Source organism: Anomalospiza imberbis, chromosome 13 (assembly GCF_031753505.1).
Source record: "Anomalospiza imberbis isolate Cuckoo-Finch-1a 21T00152 chromosome 13, ASM3175350v1, whole genome shotgun sequence".
NCBI classification, from domain to species: Eukaryota; Metazoa; Chordata; class Aves; order Passeriformes; family Viduidae; genus Anomalospiza; species Anomalospiza imberbis.
Window position 1 is genome coordinate 20,617,011 of NC_089693.1, and position 19,105 is coordinate 20,636,115.

At 40.8% G+C, this 19,105-nt stretch overlaps 1 protein-coding gene across 6 annotated transcripts in view; it reads right to left on the reverse strand.

The window, feature by feature from the left end:
* Window positions 1-1,699: 1,699 nt before the first annotated feature.
* USP3 (ubiquitin specific peptidase 3) overlaps window positions 1,700-19,105 on the reverse strand; it is a 40,074-nt gene continuing 22,668 nt past the window's right edge. For 5 of the 6 annotated variants that reach the window (XM_068204478.1, XM_068204476.1, XM_068204480.1 and 2 more), the window contains 12 exons: window positions 17,503-17,586; window positions 15,963-16,044; window positions 13,741-13,823; window positions 13,063-13,176; window positions 12,277-12,390; window positions 6,757-6,900; window positions 4,778-4,884; window positions 4,527-4,607; window positions 3,733-3,851; window positions 3,468-3,581; window positions 3,284-3,351; window positions 1,700-2,492 (listed from right to left, as the gene is read on the reverse strand). In XM_068204478.1, the coding sequence (XP_068060579.1) occupies window positions 2,327-2,492; window positions 3,284-3,351; window positions 3,468-3,581; window positions 3,733-3,851; window positions 4,527-4,607; window positions 4,778-4,884; window positions 6,757-6,900; window positions 12,277-12,390; window positions 13,063-13,176; window positions 13,741-13,823; window positions 15,963-16,044; window positions 17,503-17,586 (1,276 nt within the window). In that variant the 3' untranslated portion in view covers window positions 1,700-2,326. The remainder of the gene's footprint in view (window positions 2,493-3,283; window positions 3,352-3,467; window positions 3,582-3,732; window positions 3,852-4,526; window positions 4,608-4,777; window positions 4,885-6,756; window positions 6,901-12,276; window positions 12,391-13,062; window positions 13,177-13,740; window positions 13,824-15,962; window positions 16,045-17,502; window positions 17,587-19,105) is intronic. The other variant, XM_068204477.1, reaches the window with a different exon arrangement.

The window sequence follows — 19,105 nt, forward strand, 5'->3', positions numbered from 1 at the left end:
TTGATTAAAAGAAGTGAATGCTGCTGAAGATTACAAATTTAAATTTCTAAAAGTACAGAAAGGCACATTTACATCACTGTTTTTCAAGAACACTGCATACATCTGATTATTGTAAGTTAAACTGCTGCTGGCCCAGAGATAGTTGTGTATTTTAAACTTGCCATTCTCAAAAGTAAATTCTAAAGAAATCCAGTCCAAGCAGCATGCAGAGAAAACACAGCTAGAGGTGGTATCTGCGTAGCTCCCTGTGAGCAGCAGGAAGGGCAGGGATGTGGTACAATGCTTTACCTCTCCGTTTTCTGCTTGTGTAAGTATCAGCAATCTATTTTCGTTGATCAGAAGAAAGACTACCTGTAAGGAAGGGAAGGTGACAAACTATCTACAGCTTAAAGCAATGACAAGTTCTAGTTACTGTTCAACTTGTTTAATGTTCAAGTAAAAGACAACATCCTTATAAATATGTCACTATATCAAATAACTTTATAGTCTTAACCTGTGTACATACTCAAAATCCATTAGCTATGCAGAACGATTTCTGCAGTTTTAGATTAAGCCAATTTCTCCCTTTCCAGGTTTAAGATGCTGTGACAAAGCTCCCAAGAATGGCTCTGTACCAAATGCCTGATTCTGATTTGTTCTTACCCTGGCCTGTGAACAGGCACCAGGACCCCAGGGCAAGGCACTGCTGTGCACTCCCTGTGCCCCAGGCTGCTCTGGGCTCCACCCCAGCCCCTACTCCGTGTCCTTCAGGGGCATTAACTAAAATAGGACTCCCAGCTGGAGTTTTCAGACAACTGCATTTTCTAGTTAACACAACTAAGAGCTGCTGTTTGGTGGTGGGACTCACCATGAACTGTATTCTTCTCTTGTTGAGCTTTCAGGAGCGTCCAGCTCCTTGCTTGGTACAAGAGAGCCAGCTAGAAAGGAGTGACTGAGGGAACAGATCTGAAATGCAACAGTTCTCAAATTTCATGTTTTCTGTCAGATTCCTGGCTTTGGCAGTAATGGTTTTCCTGTCTGCCTTTCCCATCATAATAGCTGACTTCCACTCATCAGCAGTAGAGCTAAAACCGGTTTGGGTTTCTTTTTAGCGTAGTCTTTCTCTATTACATAGCCAGGTTTTAGAAACTGCGCCATGACTCCAGTGTTCACCTAGAGACCGAACAAAAATGCCACCCTGGGCCAGTGTGTAAATGCCACAGGAGCTCTCTCAGCCTGCTCCAGTCACAAGCATGCTTGGCTTGGCACTTTCCCTCTGAAGGCTCTGCTGTGAGAGATGAAGCATCCTCCCTTGAGTTTGCATTTGAACTGACAGAACAATTTCATGCAAAGCACCTGCAACACCATCTGTCTCCTCCTGCTTCCAAGCGAACTGTAGCCATGGAGCAGAGCTGCATTTAGACCTACACCTGTTCTCACAAACCCCAGCCCCTGGGGTACTTCCAATTCCCACTAGGAACTAAAGAGTTCCACTTGGGATTCTACTGCCAGGAAGTCTCCCCAATTTTCAAGCACGTAAGTGTTCATGATCCAATTTCAGGATGACAATCTAAACCAAGAGATGTCTAATGCAATTCAGGTTCAGTTATAAAACCATAAAGGGCAACATAATTTAGACAGGTAAAGATAATTGTTTTAAATTTGCAGGGGGTAGGGGGCAGCATATCTGAGCAGTACTGTAATTAAATTGCAGTATTGATATAATTGAACCAACTGTTTATTTACAATGATTCCTGAAAGTCACCAGCCTGAATACACACCAATATAGCAGCAATTACTTGGTCTATTTAATAATGTTATATTGCCTCTCTTCTGCAGACAAAGGATGATTGGTCACTGTTTAAGTTTCTTGCACGAGGGAAAATAATACGTGCAAACAATGCCTTGATTTAAAGAGATTAATATCTACACAATAGTACTGAGAACAGCATGAAGTTGTATTGCTTTTCATGATCAAAAGCACATTTACCTTGCTTGTAAGGAGAACAGAGTTTTTTTGATGTAAATGTGCCTTTAGAAAGTGAGAACTGAAAACGGTACTATAAAAAAGTCAAATAACTATTTCATGAAACTATATATATAAAAAGTGAGTTATCACAACTAAAGCAGCAAATCAAAATCTGCTGAGGTTTTCTGGTATAACTAAAAAAAAGTTAGTTTGTGTCCAAGTTCAGTAAGTCAAATGCTACCATTGACACAACAAAACAAAAACCCACAAGAGGAAATTGCAAAGTGCACAATGAAATTAATGTCTTGGATCAAGTATTTATGGAAAAATGGAAATGTTTGTCCGGTGGACTTGATAAGTAAGAATGCAAAGGAGGTATTAAAGTTTCTCTGCTCCAGGCTTGGCTTGGCGCTCCACATAGAAGAGGATGTAGGCCTTGGCCTTACCCACGGTCTCCTCGTCAGTCAGGGTTACAGTACTGTCATTGAAGTGGAACCAGCGGCCCTCGTGCGCTGCATACGCTGTGTAATGGCCGGAACCAACACTGTGGAGCAGGCAGAGGGACAACAGTCAGGGACACCCCTCACTGAAGCATCTTCTCCTGGGGCTAAGGGACTGCCAGCAGCCTGAAGAAGGAAGGTACCCACAGCCCTGCACAGCAGATGTTTCTCTTTTTGAGCTGTGGGGGCTTAAAGTTCTTCAAACTGAAGTTCTACAAGAACACATTGTCTTGTCCCTTCACTGTTACTCTCAACAGATCTGTCCAGGGCTAGGAAAAGTTAAATGACTCCCAGTAACTTCAAAATATGCCCAGTTCCATCCCTGGGCATGCCTGTGAGTCTTCACTGCTGTGGCGAAAGATAATGGTGATGATATTTTTCACCATATGCATCTTTGGATGGCAGTTGTTCCAAGCATGCTCATACACTTCCTTAGCATAAATGCAAATGTACCTTCCAACATGAATAAAAAGAGGAAAAAAATAATCCTGTTTTGTAGTAAGAATTTCAAAATGAGACATTAATTCCTGGAAGGCCCCCTGACTCCTACTCTTGGTTTAGGGCTTTTTTTATTTGTAGAGGCACTAGACTATTTTAATTTCATCTCACATATGTAGTCATTAACCCTGAAGGCTGCCAGGGAACATTCACAGGCCTGACTCTATTGGGCCTATCAAAATTAACTCAGCTTAGCTCCCTGCCACCTTGTAAACTATGGCTTATTTCCCCCAGTTAAAATACATGTCCTAGGGACAGAAACCCCTTCATTATATCTGCATGCACCTGAGTGGGAGAAGGTCTGTGCCAGGAGGACAGGCTGGCTCCATGTACTCACCCTGAGCCATGATGCACAACCACAGCCACGAGGTCATACAGACAGCTCTCTGGGCCACTGTTTTCAGGCTGCAGTCAGAAAAAAACCAGAAAACTCTTCAAATCTCAGTAGCACTCTGTAATTTGTAATAGAGATGTATGCCATGGGACAAAGTCCTGCAGGAGGCATCAGTAGGTCTTCTTACCTCTAACAAGTAGCATTTCATGTCTAGGCCTCTCAAGGGAAACTCAACATATGTATCAACCTTGTTTCTCAGATATGCTGTCCAGTGAAAGCGTTTCAAGTGTAAGCATAGCACCTACAGGGGGACAGGTATAAAAGGTGTGTTAGAGGAGGGGGCTGAACTCGATGCTGGACGCTGCAATAGCCATGGGGAGGAAGAGGTCTTGGTTGAACCATTATTTCCTTTGACATTTTGTCACACTGTTATTTCTCATACTTCTACAAACCTTTGGTAGTTTCTGAATCCAGAATTTTTTGGTGGACTTCTGTTTCTTTTTGCATTTGTGACACATGTACAACTCTGTCTCATCAAGTTCTTCCAGGTCTGTAAAGCTGCGAAGACAATCTAGAAAAAACAGATACATCAAGTTGTTTTTGTAACATGAAATACAACAAATACAGCAATATAGGTGTGCTCATCTGCTGCAACCATTCTAGTTATATCCATCTGAGTAGCAAAAAAGCTGTGTAATTTTTTAACACAATAATGTGTTGTAACATGCAACCTTCCCTGTTCCTGAAAGCATCTAGAAATAGTTTGAAAGAAACAAACAGGCATTCCCAAAATCTCCATCTTCCAAACAAGATTCCATCTAACATTCAGCAAAACTGCTTTCAAATGAAGATAAATTATTTTATGTTGAATATTCAACTTTCAAAGCTTGTTTGGCTTTAGATACAAAGTGAACAGATGCGACAATAGGGTTTTGTTGAATATTTTCATGATTTTCAGCAAGTCTGTCCACAAATCTGTAAAAGATAACATCCTGTAAAAAATAAGGTTGCTAACAGGACTGCTGCCCAACCTGCTGAACTGCATTGATGTAGTTTAAATGCAGAACCCCCAAGAGCCACCCTCACTGTGGGCACAGGCACATGCATCCGAGGACAGAGCCCCAGTGAACACCCATATGAAACACTACAGATCAGTGTCTGGAAGAGTGAACTACGTTAGAAATGCTCTGATTAGAAAGAAAATCCTCTTAGGCCTGGTATGATTTCATTAGCCAGGCACTCTTACCTCGTAGCGTGCACATTGGTCCACTCTCTTGGTTTTTAGTACGTTTATTTCTGAACTGACTTGGAATATCTAGCGACAGGTCTAGAAAAGCAGTGATTTAAAAAACAAAATTAGGGCTGAATAGAACAATGCCCAGTCTTTTCAGGCTGACACTCTGGGTCTGTCACGTGACATCTAAATATATCAAGCTTCAGATATAATTTTCTGCTCTAAGTCACACAGTATTTGGAACACAAGAGGCAGCATCTTACCTAGGAATGGGTCAAACTTTCTAGATTCAGTCCCACATATTAGGCAGTTGACTTCATTTTGAAGAATGCCTCCGAAAATGGCAGTGACAACAGTAGATGCTCCATTTCTAGACAAACCACATCAGAGAAGTACAGTCAGCCAGAAAGCCTGAGCCTGAATTCCCAACACCTGTCCAGTGTTTGGTGCTCACACCTCCTGCTATCAGGCCGAGCCAATGAAACAGGGACTGGGTGCTCCAGGCAGAACAGGCACTGAAGCTGCCCAGGGACACACACCTACACTGCTTTATCTTGGACCTAAAGAAAGGGTAAACTAGGGGGCTCTAAGCAGATGCTCAAACTGAAGGTGTTGTGGTGCAGCTGGTTGCATTTCTATACTAGAGCTGTACTGGATGCTCACACAGGTCCAGGATTTTAACCCTGTAATTAAGACTTTATCTGAAACAAAAATTCTTTCTTCTTCAGTAGGTCAAGCATATTTTTGTTTTAACTCTACACTTTTTCTTACGTGCGCTTTTGACTTCTTTGAGCACATTTCTGCACTTCACTGCCAACGGCAGCTTAAGTTGCATTAAGACATGATAAACAATGTGCAAGATCAGCATTGTTCTCTAAGCTTTGAATACTCTCCTACTGATTTTTTTAGCAGATTATGTAATGGGCCTGCTTCTCACAGTCCAATTTAAAAAACACACAAAACAAATTTTAAGTTACGTTATTATACAATACTAAGGCTTGTAGAAACCTGTGTTCCTTGCTTGCACTCCACCTACATCTTTACAGCTCATCTCAACGCTTCCTGAGCAAGAGGAAATAGCTGCTCAAATGGACTGGTGCACAAGAAGAGAGCTTTCACAGCCTATTTATTACTTTACTGGAAGCATTAAAGTGCCCTCACAAGAAGGGCAGCTTACCCCAAGTCACTGAGCAATTGAACAGCCTTTCTCAAGACTAATTTACAGTAGATAGGTGAACAAATGTTAAATTCTCCTGGGATTTTGACATCCAAAATACTGACAAAACAAAATCAGTTTAGATTTCAAATATATGTCAATTCTACAAACATTTTAAGATTCTTCTGGGGGATTTTTAAGCATCAGCAACACAACATAAATGCAGTAAAGAGCACAGTTTGAACTTAGTTCCCTAGATTTCCCTAACAAAGCATCTATAAAACCCTGCATCTCAGGCCTGCTTGCTCTGTCCTAATCAGTATAGAAGGAAAAACTCAAACTCTAGTTTTCTGTAGGGAATTAAGGACTTAGGGACCAAATGTGCAGGCTGATCTGACAACTTTCCTTCCTGAAGCAAATAAAAGGTTTTCTCTCTTGTGAGACTTTCAATCTAAGAGAAAACACAGCTAGGACAGAGCTCAGAAAAATCAGTATTTTGAGAAGTACAGAAAGAAGAATGAAACACCCAAATTACACCTGTTTCAAGGTACACAGTAGCATGAAAATCAAAATTATGCACAAAAAAAAAGCACCAACTGTAACTGTCAAGTGATACACGAGATCACCTGCTGGAAAGCTGACTTCAAGCGCTAACTGCACTACTCATTTATCCAGGAGGTCTGCTCACAGTTTAAACATCAAAATCGCTGGCCATCGTTTTCGCTCCTGCAGCATTCAGGCTATCACTCTAAGATAATTATGTTGTCTGGGGAGAAGAAAGAATTCTATAGGGTATAGAAAATACATTTTTATTTCTGAAAGACTAGTGAATTAAAATGTCTTCACAACTTAGTCTGTATGCTCACTCACACCTATGAAAACTGCTAATCTAAGACACTTCCTTTTGAAGGGACACCAATCGTACAGAATGCTCATCTTCATAACCTACAGTTTTGCACTGCCTAAAGTTAGAAGCACTGAAGAAAACTTAAAACAAAGAACCCTGAATCTGGAGTTCCAGAGCCACCACATGCAGACCCATGCAAAGGCATGAAGGCTTTGAAGAAATTAAGAATTATTTCTTACATGCAACATTTGTTGCTTGCCGACAGGTTAGAATTTTCTTGCAAGATTACTGAACGCGAAACGTTGAAGCCACCCTGGAGTTCCAGGTGTAAATGGTCCAAAAGGTAACGCATGAACTCGTGGGCATCCTGTTGCTGGTATCCCCTTAAGAGAAAAAGAAACAACAGCAACATTGCTTTACAGGCAACACACAGCAAGCACCAAGATCACAGGAAAAAAAAAAAACCTTTGCTTGTTTAATCCTACTGAGCAGACTTTCCATATGTGCTTGGTACCAAGAAAGTTTTCCAAGTAGCCCCTGGAAAGATGTGGCAATGCCCTGACAAATTAAGTGTTTTTGGTCCTTTGCAGCTCGTGCCCTCTGCACGCCTCTTGTGAGAATGGAGAAACCTTTAAGAATATACAATTCAGATATGAAGAGAAAGCAGCAGGGAGCAGCAGAAACCTCCCATGTGCTCACACAACACACTGGGCCTAATGGAGCTGCCACATTGTTATCTGGCCTCATCAGCCCTGCCAGTGCCAGGGGCATCCCAGGACTGTGTCCCTGTTAACTGAAATACATAATGGAGTGCAGCAGTGGCTTCTCCTCTATCTCCTTTGGTACTATGTTTGATTTGTGCCTCAGCAGAACTGCTTTCAGTCTCATTCAGACAGGGCACTATTTGTCCCTGCTTTGAAATCAACCACAGATTAAGGTCAATATATTGTAATCTCAAACCTGGTAAGATTCTAAAGAAAGACACCACAAAATGTATTGTTCATGTGGGATGCAGTCAGTATTTCTGAGTGGTTCTCATGCAGTCACTGATCCCACTCACTTTGCAAGTACAAGTGTTTGTTTGTCTGTTTAGTCCCCTCCTCACCAAAGGCAGGAATTTAGTCTCCAGGTTTGTTTTCCACATGCATCTTTCAGCATCAATATGAAGTCTGAAATAATTAGGATGAGAGTACCATTTCTTCTAGGATGAGATCTTACAGCCATTCTCAGAGTTGCACACTTCCCCTGCATAACACATTCTCTGGGAGAGGGAGGAAACAGTGGGGGTATTCAGAGCATCTCTTGAGCATTTAGATTTGGTAGGACAGGGCTCCAGTCTCACATGTGCTGTTCCACCAGCAGCAATGCTGCTCAATCACTGTTATTATTTCACCACTAAGAAACCTTACCGAAAAGAACAGAGAAGCCATCAGGGTAAAACATGCCTTTTAAATTATTTAAGCTATATCATGCATCAAATTCAAAAAACAACTGCTGTTCACTTGCCATTATCTGCACACTGAGACAAAGCATGATAGTGAAACACTGAAAGCTTTGTGTAACACTGACATATGTATGTGCAGGTCATTGTAGGCCTATGCTACAGAAATCCCTACACAGCAAGAGCTGGTTTCCCCTCCACCTCCTGTCTGTTCTCATGAACTGTTTTATCAGGCCTCCCCTTTTCCACCTCACTACCCTGCCTAAGTGCTGGCAATAACTGTCAGGTAGGAATGTCTGGGAGAGAAATACAAATGGTATATAAATGTGAGTACTCAGGGCAGGGAAAATCCTGTAAGATTCATGGCGAAGTACCCAGAGGTGAAGAGATGTGCTAACAGAGTGACTGCAACAGAAATACGCAATGTGAGGCTGATGTGATTAGTGAGGAGCACAAATGCGTCCAATAAGAGTATTGCTAAGAGATAACAGAATAAAAATTAAAATTTTCACCTTGTAGGATTACAGTAATGCTTTCTTCCAAAGCAGCAGCTTTAAAAAGAATCAAGGAATCTGTACAGAGACACATGGGCAGTACTGCCTACCTTTTACAACAGAAATCCCAGCACCCAGAAACACTGCTGTGCTTCAACAGGCCACTATCTTGGCCTGTATAGCCAAGATAGGACTTACTGTCCCCAAGCTGCAAAGTAATTATACATTTGGTAAAACAAAGTAGTAAAACCAAACTCTGCTTCAAAGCTGCATGTTAATTGTGCAAGGCTTTGAAGTTGCTACAGTACCACAGGATTTGCTTAGTTTACTGAATACAGGTTTCTTCAATAACTACATAAGCAGCCACACTAAACAGCTGAAGATTAAATGTATGGAAAGTCTTTGCTTCAGACACCTTTTCGAAATGAAATTTCTCTAGAAGAGCTTGGCACACTTGGTCTGCAACAAATAAGCCTCAGGAATTGTTGCACATTGTTGGCTGTGCTCCTTGTGCATGTATTTATACTTGCATAGAAGTATGCTAATTATAGATGGAAAATTCTTTGGATTTGTTAAGATGCATAATTATAGATACAGATCTTTAAAAGGACAAGATGATATGGACAATGCACTGTTTAAAATAAATTATGCTAAAGCCCTTCAGCAAAAAGCAGAGTTACTCTGATTGTCTGCTTGTGTAACAAAACTGATGTCCATCCACCTGAAGCAATTCAATTCAAGCCCACTCCCAACACTTTTTCCCAGTGGCAAGAGGATAGGATATAAAGAGGATCAGTTACCAGGAAAATAGAGTACACTTGTTATACAGCAGTAAATCAGCAAAACACACATCTTGCAACTTGGCAGGACGCTGCAGAACTGCAGCACAACTGCAGTCAGGGAGCAGGAGAGCCCAGAGGCCCTGAAGCTGTGCCTGTAGTTAATTACAAATGGCATTCTCTACTCCCTGCTGCAGTGTGAGGCAAAGGGACACAGAGGGCAGCAGAAGCAGCAGCTTCTTCTATAACCCTCCTCAGGGAGAGCAGCATTTACACTCCTTCACTTTAACAACCAAAATCTCATTGGACTAAAACAACTGAACCTATTTCCAGCTGCTCCTCCCTTGCCCCACCACTTCAGGCTCCACAAGCAGACCCCAAAGTGGCTGGTGTGCTGCTAGCAAACTGCTGGCTCCATCTTTCTCCACACATCTGTCCATCTGCCTTCTCCTCCCCATCTCCCAGGGACCACACAAGACACAACTGGAATTTCAGCATCGTTAGCTTTTAGAAGGTTCAACTAAGCAATGAACAAATTAAAATTTTCTCCCTGTATCATGTGGGAGTAGGGACCTGCTAAAAGTGGCTGACTCTATTCCCCATTTGATTTTATGAGTTCCCTTATCCATTAATTGTGGACATGCTCCCAGAAAACTGGGAATAAAAAGGGAAGAGGAAGAACCCCAAAAAAGAGCACTTTTTCTTTTAAAAGCTGTGATAGAATCCACAGTGCTGAAAATTTGCTTGAGGAACTTCAAGAAACCAATTGTTGTTGGTCCAACAACAATTATAGAGAAGCCTGTAATAGGGAAACTGGCCACAGACATAAGAGATGGTATTTCTTTGCCTATAATGTTTTGGTCACTGCTGGCAACTTCTGGTATTAAACTTCCTTGATTCTCATAAGCCAAATGAAACATAACTAGCAGTGTGAAGAACAGAATAAAGATTTGTGTTTTTTGGGTTATTCATTGAGCAGATGTGTTACCAGCATCTTTTCAGCACTGCTAGAGATATAGCAGGTAAGATAACATCTTTATTATGTGAGAACGTGGAGCAACTGTAGTGGTTTTGGTTCATTAATCTGAGTTTTTTGGTTAACACACCAATTAATGTAGTGGGTTTAGCGCTGGACAAACACCAGTGTACTCACTAGAATTATTTATTCATTTTTTGCTGCAAGATAAGGATTAGGAGGAGAGCAAAGCAGGCTCAAAACTTTTAAAGGGTATCAAGAAAATGGTATTAACCAAACTAAAAGAAAAATAGTAAGCAATCAGAATAAACCTTCAGAACACTTGTCCTCCTTCCAACTCTTCTTTCTTTCCCCTCTGACAAAGTAAAAAGACAAAATCTGGTATTTTCAGTCAGTTTATTACTTTTAAAATAATCTTTCTTCAGTTTACTTAGGGAGAGGAGTCTTTCTTGCCATGTTATGGAGATTTTTTCACAAGAAACAATTCTTTCATGGTTTTAATTCTTACTAATAGCAGCCACCTGGAAATTTACAATTGTGAAGTCTCTCTTACGTTCGGTAGTTTTTTCACAACTACTACCATGAGTCATTTCAGTTTATTGGGGTGCAGTTTTAAGGATGAGCTGTTGTAGTATAGAGACAAAAGTTTTCTTCATCTATTTTTGGGAAACAGAGGTCTCTTCTATCCCTGGGCAGGGTTTTTCATCTCTTTCATTCCTCTTTCTCTAAGCTTTTTATCAAATTACAGCTACTTCGACATCTGCTTGCTTTAGTATTGGAGCTTCTGCTCACGGCTGTGGTTAGAACACTATATCTCTCCAAGGCATTTTATGAGTTACGGAAAAAGAGTCTGATGTATTAATTGTATCTTCATCATAGCTTTATAAGAGAATTTTAGCTTAAGACTAAGGCTTTTTTTTTTTTTTTTTTTTTAGTCTCATTTGGGTGTTGGCTCTTTTTTCTTATCAATGTTGGTGTCTTTATGTTGTCCTTTTTATGTGCTTTTAATTTTCTTTTTTTTCTTTTTATTCGGGAAAAGTGGCACTGACAGGTGTCTTTGTTTTTAAATGGAATTTTATGGCACTGGAAGAGTTCATTTTATTTGGGCTTTGCATTAGGAAATGGCTTTTTCTTACTGGTCACATGATTTCTGCCAGGCAGTGGCTGTGGAGGCTCGCAGCATTGATTTCTGCTGTTTCTGCACTTCTGAATGGGATTTTATTGTTAGGGGTGATTTCACAGAGGTGCATTTCGCTTTTTTAAGTGGTTTAACAGTATTTACAATTAGCTAGCTGATTGGTTTTGTCGGGTCCAAAGGAAGCTGTTAAGGTTTTTATAGGGAATTACTTCCATAGTTGGTGGCTTTTTCCTTAACTAAAAACCAAACTATGTTAAACTACACCAGCAACTTACCTTTATCACAATATATCCTAACAGGTTTCAGTGCTCCTTTGAAAGAGCTTCAGGGGCCAGGACAGGGAGACCTTGGAGAGGAATGATACTTGGGTAACCTTCTTTTCCACTTTCTCTTTATCGTCCGTTTTGTAAGTATGGGCCCAAAATACTTATTATGCACAGGATTTTTCTATTATAGCCCTTATATAATGTCCAGCTGGTGACTACTGTATTTTGAGAGAATCAAGGAAATTTCAGCCAGTATGTCTGCATTTAGAGCTGTAGGTGCTGTATCTTTTTTAATCTGCCTACATCATTTTCTTATTGCAGCCAAGCCTGGGTTCTGTCAACACCCTGCACTTGGCACTTACCAACCAGTCAATAGCTTGATTGTTTCAAAGCACTAGCTCAAAGGTACAACTACCAATGTTTCTCATGTGAGAGCTCTATCCTCTCTGAAACTGCTACATGTGGTAGAAGGGCAGAAGGAAAAAGCAAGCACTACTGATGAACAGAAAACTGTTGATCAAAGCAAAGATCCTTTTCAAAGCACATCTGTAGGCATATGGAAAGCTGCACAGAGTGCATCCTGTGGATGCAGCCTATTTTAGAGTAGGACACCAGCAATATATGATTGCAATCAAGAATACTGTTATTTTTTTTAAAAAACTTACCTAAAATTTGGCATAATTTTCCAAACAACGTAAAATAAAGACTCTGGACTAAATGCAGTTTGGCTTCCTTGCCATAAAGCACAGAGTGTCTTTCTGAATTCTTCCACAAGTGAACTGTAAAGAAAGTAAGAGCTGGTGTTTAATGTGGGTTTGTTTAGAACCCTTAGAGGTTTACTTGTTCAGTGGTACAAGTATGAGACATTAGCTGGGTTAAGACTGTAACGACTGGGTAAATATCCTTTCCAGTAGCTTTGAAGATTTTATGTCCAAAATCCTACCCATAATTGTTGAAGACACACCGATTTGGAAAATTTTATTTCAGATGTTCAGGACGGACTATGCACCGTTTGTCATTTTAGTGCTGACTCTTGTAACATCATCCTTTTAACACTTGCTCGAAGAACCTACAGATCATCAATCACTTACCCCTGGACTTTTTGTAATAGTAGTCACAGTAGGTTGACTTGCAGTCACATCCTCATGACCCTATTTTAGCTGGAAGTCAGTAGCCTAATGTCTGCAGTACATATCAAGAGGACTTAACATATTAGGAGGATTTAACATGTCACACTCCAGCACTACCTGATGTACCTGATGTATCTGATTGCAGCATCAGACCTGTAACAGCAAGCTGCAAGTGATACAAGTTTCCTTCTTTGTAGACATCTATTCTTCTGTGTCTCTGTCCCCTGTGAAATGTGCAATACCAAAAGTGTCTAGTGGCCCCAGCAGCCCAAACTTGCTGTTCCTGCACAGCAAAGAGCTCACAAGGCATACACAGCTTACACATTATTATCCCCCTGGCTCCTGGTGTGGTAAGTTCGCCGCCCTGCTGTCTTCCCATTCCTCAGCTCCACTGCAGGCAACTCTTTGAAGTAACAGCAAAACTGCTGAATGTTACTAGGAAAAATGAAATAAGAATGAAATCCTTAAAGGGCAAAGAAAAAGGATAATATTATGTATTCTGGAGCTTGTTCTTTGAAATGCATAAATACCACTTCATGCAGTGATAATAGGATGGCAATCACAAACAGTTCAAGAGAAAAGAAACACTGTAGCAAATATCTTTTGTCAGTAACTACGCAGATCTGCAAATATCACTGTCATTGCAGCTTCCTAAAATAATTACATCTTGGCTCTGCTTTGACTAAGGCATACCCTGCCAGACAGAGCTATCATTTCCTAACAACCCAGACTTGCATTTGCTGAGGAAGTTAATGTATTTTACTGGCCTCAGCAGTGAAGGGGCACTTTCCTGTTCTGCCAAGGACATGGCACATTTCCTTTGGAATGCTGTACCACAGGATGTGCCTCACACCATGAAAACACAACTTTATCAACCCACACACACCCACTCCTGCAAATTCAGGTACATTTCTGTCCAGTGGGAACATGCCAAATTCACCTGTCCAATGCTACAGCACACAAGCCCCCTGAGACTGGTGGGAGATCTGTGGAAGGTACCTGAGTGACTGAAGGATTGCGTTCATGAAACAAGTGTTCCCCAGGTTCCGAAGGCCTGTGGCACAAAGGGCAGTGGTGCTTCCCTGGAATGAGAACAGTTAGGTTACAGAAAGATGTATCCCTGCTCCAGCACGTTGCCTCCCTCCAGAGCCATCACTGTGGGATCAAGCACAGTACAGAATAGCCAACTACACTGAATGCAGCTGCAAAGCCAAAGCAACCACCTCAGCAGCTCAAACGGCCCTGAAGCTCCATCTTGACATGAAAACTCTTTCTTACTCATTCCTGTCAAGAGAAAACTATACTACATATTTTTCTGTGCAAATAAATCTAGAATAGGACAACACAGTTAATTACAGGCTCTTATTGCCAAGGATTTGTGAGTGTGTATGTTAAATATTCACACTCCAAGTTCAGTGAGAACTGGACAGCAATTTCCCTACAGTGCCTTTGAAAAATGAAAGTACCAATCCTCATCCATCTTTTCCCATGTCTAATATGCACAGTGTGGCCACCTCCAGGTTGTTTTTTAAGTCACCAGCACTAGTCTTGAGTCTCAGTGGGATTCTGTGGTGGCCAGAAGGGTTTTTGAAAGACAAAACAACAGCATTTATTTGGGAAATAGACAAGTTAGACTGTGCAAGGAAGAGGCAAAGAGTTGAAAAAAGAGAAGCAAAGTACACACCATTTACAGCCTAGAACAATGAACTCACAGATGAGCTTGCTTTTTGTCAAATTAACTCCAGGGTAAGTGGGGAGGAAAGGGAAGAAAAATGTGGAAAATCACTGCATTTATGATTCTAGAATCTGCAACATTTGGACGCATTCCACTATCCACAAAATACCACACTGGAAGTTCATCAAATTTCTGGGCATTCCTCATTGTTCTAACAGAATTTAAAAGCTGGGCTACCTCAAAGTGCAAACACCACAGTGTCCTGAGCACATTCTTTTCTCACTCTTGCCCCAGGCACCACAGCACAGCACTAATGCACACAGCATTGCCGCTGCAGTTCAAGGTAAGATTCAATATGCCAACAATAAAAAAGAATCTGTTGTAAGAGGCAATACAGAAGTAGTCAAAAAACTGACAAAACAGCACAGAGTAGGAAGAATAAAATAAGCATTTAGTTCAAGCTTCCTGTCTTGTCCTTATCTAAATGTTGCCTGGAAATTTTCTTTTGGTTTTTACTGGCTTTCAGTTTTCCAGACAGTGATGCTGTGTACTGCCATAGCAAGAAAGCCCCACTATTTCTCCCAGGCTTCCTCAATCTCTGCAAGATTGGGACAGTACAGGAAGTGCAGACAGCACATTCAGACAACCCCAAACTGACTGTAATAGTGCATTTTTTAAAGTAACTAAACTCCTCCAGACTTTGCCAAATAGCAACCAACTGCTTTTCTCCACCCCAGGCTCTTATTCCCATTCACATCCTCTCGGGCAGTTGTTCCTATGGCTAAAGGAGCTGCTGCTCCAGCTCTCTTTGGTGACACTGCTGTCCCACAGCCTAAAAGCTCGGCTCCATCTCTCCCCCATTTTCCCAAGGGCAAAAATGAACCAGTTGAATACAGCTGGGTCAGTATCTCCCCTCTCCATTCTCAAATTCTGGGAGAAATTATGAAAATAAGAAACTCCCTTAATCCAATCTGTGCAAGAGAGACATCTGACTTGCGATTCTTTGTTTGGAAGAAATGATGCAGCCCTTCAGCCATCTAGCCAGGGCTGGATCCTCCTCTCCTGGGTGCTATCCTGCAGATCTGAAGCAGGAAGATGAAATGAAGAGAAGAAAAGCTTAAAAATAGTCCACTGTTTCCTCTTGAAAGCAAGTTTTACTGAGCTCTTTTAAAAAAACTAGTAACATTTTTTACTTTTTCCTAACAATTACTCTTAGCCTCCCCCAGGAGTATACCTCCTCCTTTGCCTTCTGCACCTGGGAAAATAAAAACCCAAAAAACCAAAAAATGACAAAAGCTCCTTGCCTGCTGAGAAAAGCAAAGCTCCATCTTGACATGAAACCCTTCTGAAGCCCAGGAAAGCTCAGTCTACATGAACAGAAATGCAGCAGAGTGTCAGTCATGTTTGTGTGTGAAGGGGCTTTTTCAGGTGTGTGGCCAGAAGATGCTAAAGTGCACCAAGCACAATTTTGGTCTAGGCCAACTATAAACCTTAGCAGGTTTACAAAAACCCTTTAAACTCACTGTACCAGATCTGTTGTACTTACATTTACTTTCAATAACTTGCTGTTCAGAGATGAGTTTTCCAGTAGTTTTCTTTTCCTATGTCTGTCTGATGTAAAGGCTGAACTGTTGGAAAGCAATTAAAAGCAGTTATTTACCAGAAAAAACTATGTATTGTGTGGAATGGACCAGAGAAAATCAACTCATCTTTAACAAAGTGATTCCATCTGTTACCAGTTGTCACTGACAACGAAAAGGCTCCCCATTGCTGCAGTCTGAAATTGGCTTCACCCCACCTCAAGGCACAGCCCCACGGCCCACCAGTAAGTTAATGCAGGATGTTCTGCTCAGGGATGCGTGCCCTCAAGAGTGGCCTTAGTAGCAGCTACTTGTCATCTAAAATATTAATCCTTCTCCTAGGTCAAAGAAATTAAGTTCTTCTGTCAGGAAAATAATCTATGCCTTTAAAAATACAACTTCAAAAATCATGACGAAATTAAGTTACCAAAAATCAAGAATATGTGGAATGTTAGTACTTGCATATTATAGCTGACTTCTCTTACTTAAATAAAAATACGTGAAGTTCTAACATTTGTGTAATACTAAGTTACAAAAATAATTGCTTAGTCTTTTGCACATTAATGGAAATTAATGGCCCCTCAATCAAACCAGTTGATGATTTCTCTCTAATTTGATCCTGAAATCATAGGTTGCTTCAGGGTTTGGTTGGTAGGTTTTTTTCCTTTTTCTTTAATTAAAACACCCTCCAAGCATTCAAAAACCACCATTACACAGAATGGAAGCCTGCACTGTATCTTTTACCTCCCAAGAAGTTAGATTGCTTGGATATTTCCAATTCACTTCTCGTTAAACATCTTTACATCTCATAATGCACCTGACAAGACCATCAAAAGAGGATGGAAAATAATGCAAATATTAATATAACCTACCAAGTAATTGATACACTTAACTCAGGGAGGATCCAGAGATTTCCCCAGATCACAGGAATTTTGTAGCAGGAGTCCTGTGTGAACTTAGGGGCATACCGATGTATATGGAAGTACTGAATGCACCCATATTTCTGCTTGGCATTAGGTAAGATTTTCATGGAACTGTGCAAGCACTCTTTGCTCTCTAGACTGGCCACAGCACATACGTCATCCAGGATCAGACTACCTGCTTTCCAGTGGATCAGCACCAGACAGAGGCAAAGGAAAAAAGGTCTCTTCTGTGCAGTTCCAAGATTTTAAGTCTTAATCTTTTTGCTAGCAAATCAAACTGTACAATTAATATGAAGACTACTTCCACCTGCACTTCTTGAATTTCTCTGATACAAAAAGCTTATTCTGGTTTTTTTGACAAAGCTCTTACAACAGAACAAGACACACGATCATGATCAATCAAATCCATTTGTTCTGCACCTCTGCTTCTCAATGATGAAAAGGTTTTTAAACAGTGTCAGACACATAGGCGGATTAAGATACATGTAGTTAGATACATATACACATATGAAACAAATACCACTTCAATGATGCACTATTACAAGTCTGCCCAAGGCAGTCTGGGTGCAAACAAACTACTTACTTTTCCAAGTTTTGTAGGTGCTCTCTGACCTTCTGTACCAGGCCAAGCTTGGTATCATTGACTACAAAATCATCACAGCGATAACTGCAAGAAAAACATTTTTCAGAATACACAAAGCACCTCAGTGAAGCAGATCAAACCACACAAGCCTATGTGTGGAAAGCACCAAAAGGATCCAGTGAAAGGTTATGAGAACTGGGAAGCATAACACCTCACATTGAGCTTGGTTCCCTCCAAGAAACACCCTCCAGCAGAAGAGGGTACAGGAACCATCTTATTACATGGGTTTTCTGCTACTTTAGTTCTTTATTAGAAATCAAAAGCATGATGTACTGCTTAGCCCAAGGCATAATTCCAGTTCAACAAAAACTGAAACAGTGCAACGAAAAGCAGACTCAGTAGTCTATCCACAGATTCATCAGAAAAGACCAACTGACCCCTGTTAAATAGAATACAAAGCTTTTATTAATTTTTAAACTATTTTAACATTGTAAAGTTATCACTGAAACCTGAAGTGCTGAACAGATATATACAAAACATAAAAGTCTGTGCTACTGAAAAAACACCAGGGAAGATAGACTAAGAGATCCCTTGAGTTTTCCAAAGTCAGGTCAAAAGTCTGTGGCAACTTGCACCTTGTGCTAAAACACAAATATCATTCCAGCACTCTTAAGTTTCTGTACATACTGTGAAGTGTCAAATTACAGCTTCAAATTTTGGCAGGCAAATGAACAAATGAGGAAAACTAACTTTGGATATGTTTAATATGTTTAACTGTAGATATGTCTCTCCTTTCCCTTTGGCACAAGAGTGACTCAAATGCAAAATACATCATCACCTCAGGCTGTTCCTCTGCTGGAGCAGTTCCACATTTGCTTCCTAATTTAATGAAGCTACTGACTTCAGGCACAACTGGAATTCACACTCTTTGTTGCATAAATCTGCAGGTATTGCCAGTGTTACTTCGAACTCTACAATCTTGAAAAGACTATAGAGTTGAGAAAGTAAAGGTCCTTGCCACTGAATGGAGTCCCTAAGATCAGTGTGTTCAGTACCTTTGATTTTTCCCTCTGAGAAATTAACATGATGACTCTCAAGACACCCAAACACTGCACGCAGCAGTTATGGTGTGGCAGCAGCTCTCTGGCCACAGAGAGCAATGTACAACTTTCCCAAGCATTGTCCTGGGGAAAAGCTGTGAGAAGATCGGAGAAAAAAATTATAAACAATTCTTCTCTTCACTTGCTGCACCTGTTGTTGTGAACACGTGGAATGTGTTATGGAGATTTATTTACCAAAGGGTGATTTCTTAATTGGCCAATGGTGATGGTGTTTACATTGAAGGACCAACTGGGTCCACCTGTATCATGACTGTCTGTAAGGACAATGGGTTTCTTAGTAAGTATAGTATAATAAAGTGACTGATCAGCCTTCTGAGAATCATGGAGTCAATGCTAATTATTACCCAGCTGGGGGCCTGTGACGACATTATAGGTACTTACACAAGATCTAGAAATTAGTAAGACTACCAGTTTTTTGGTTTTTCTTTTTACATTTTTAAAGATGGCCGCAGACCAAGTTAGTTTGGGAGGGGGAAGAAGCC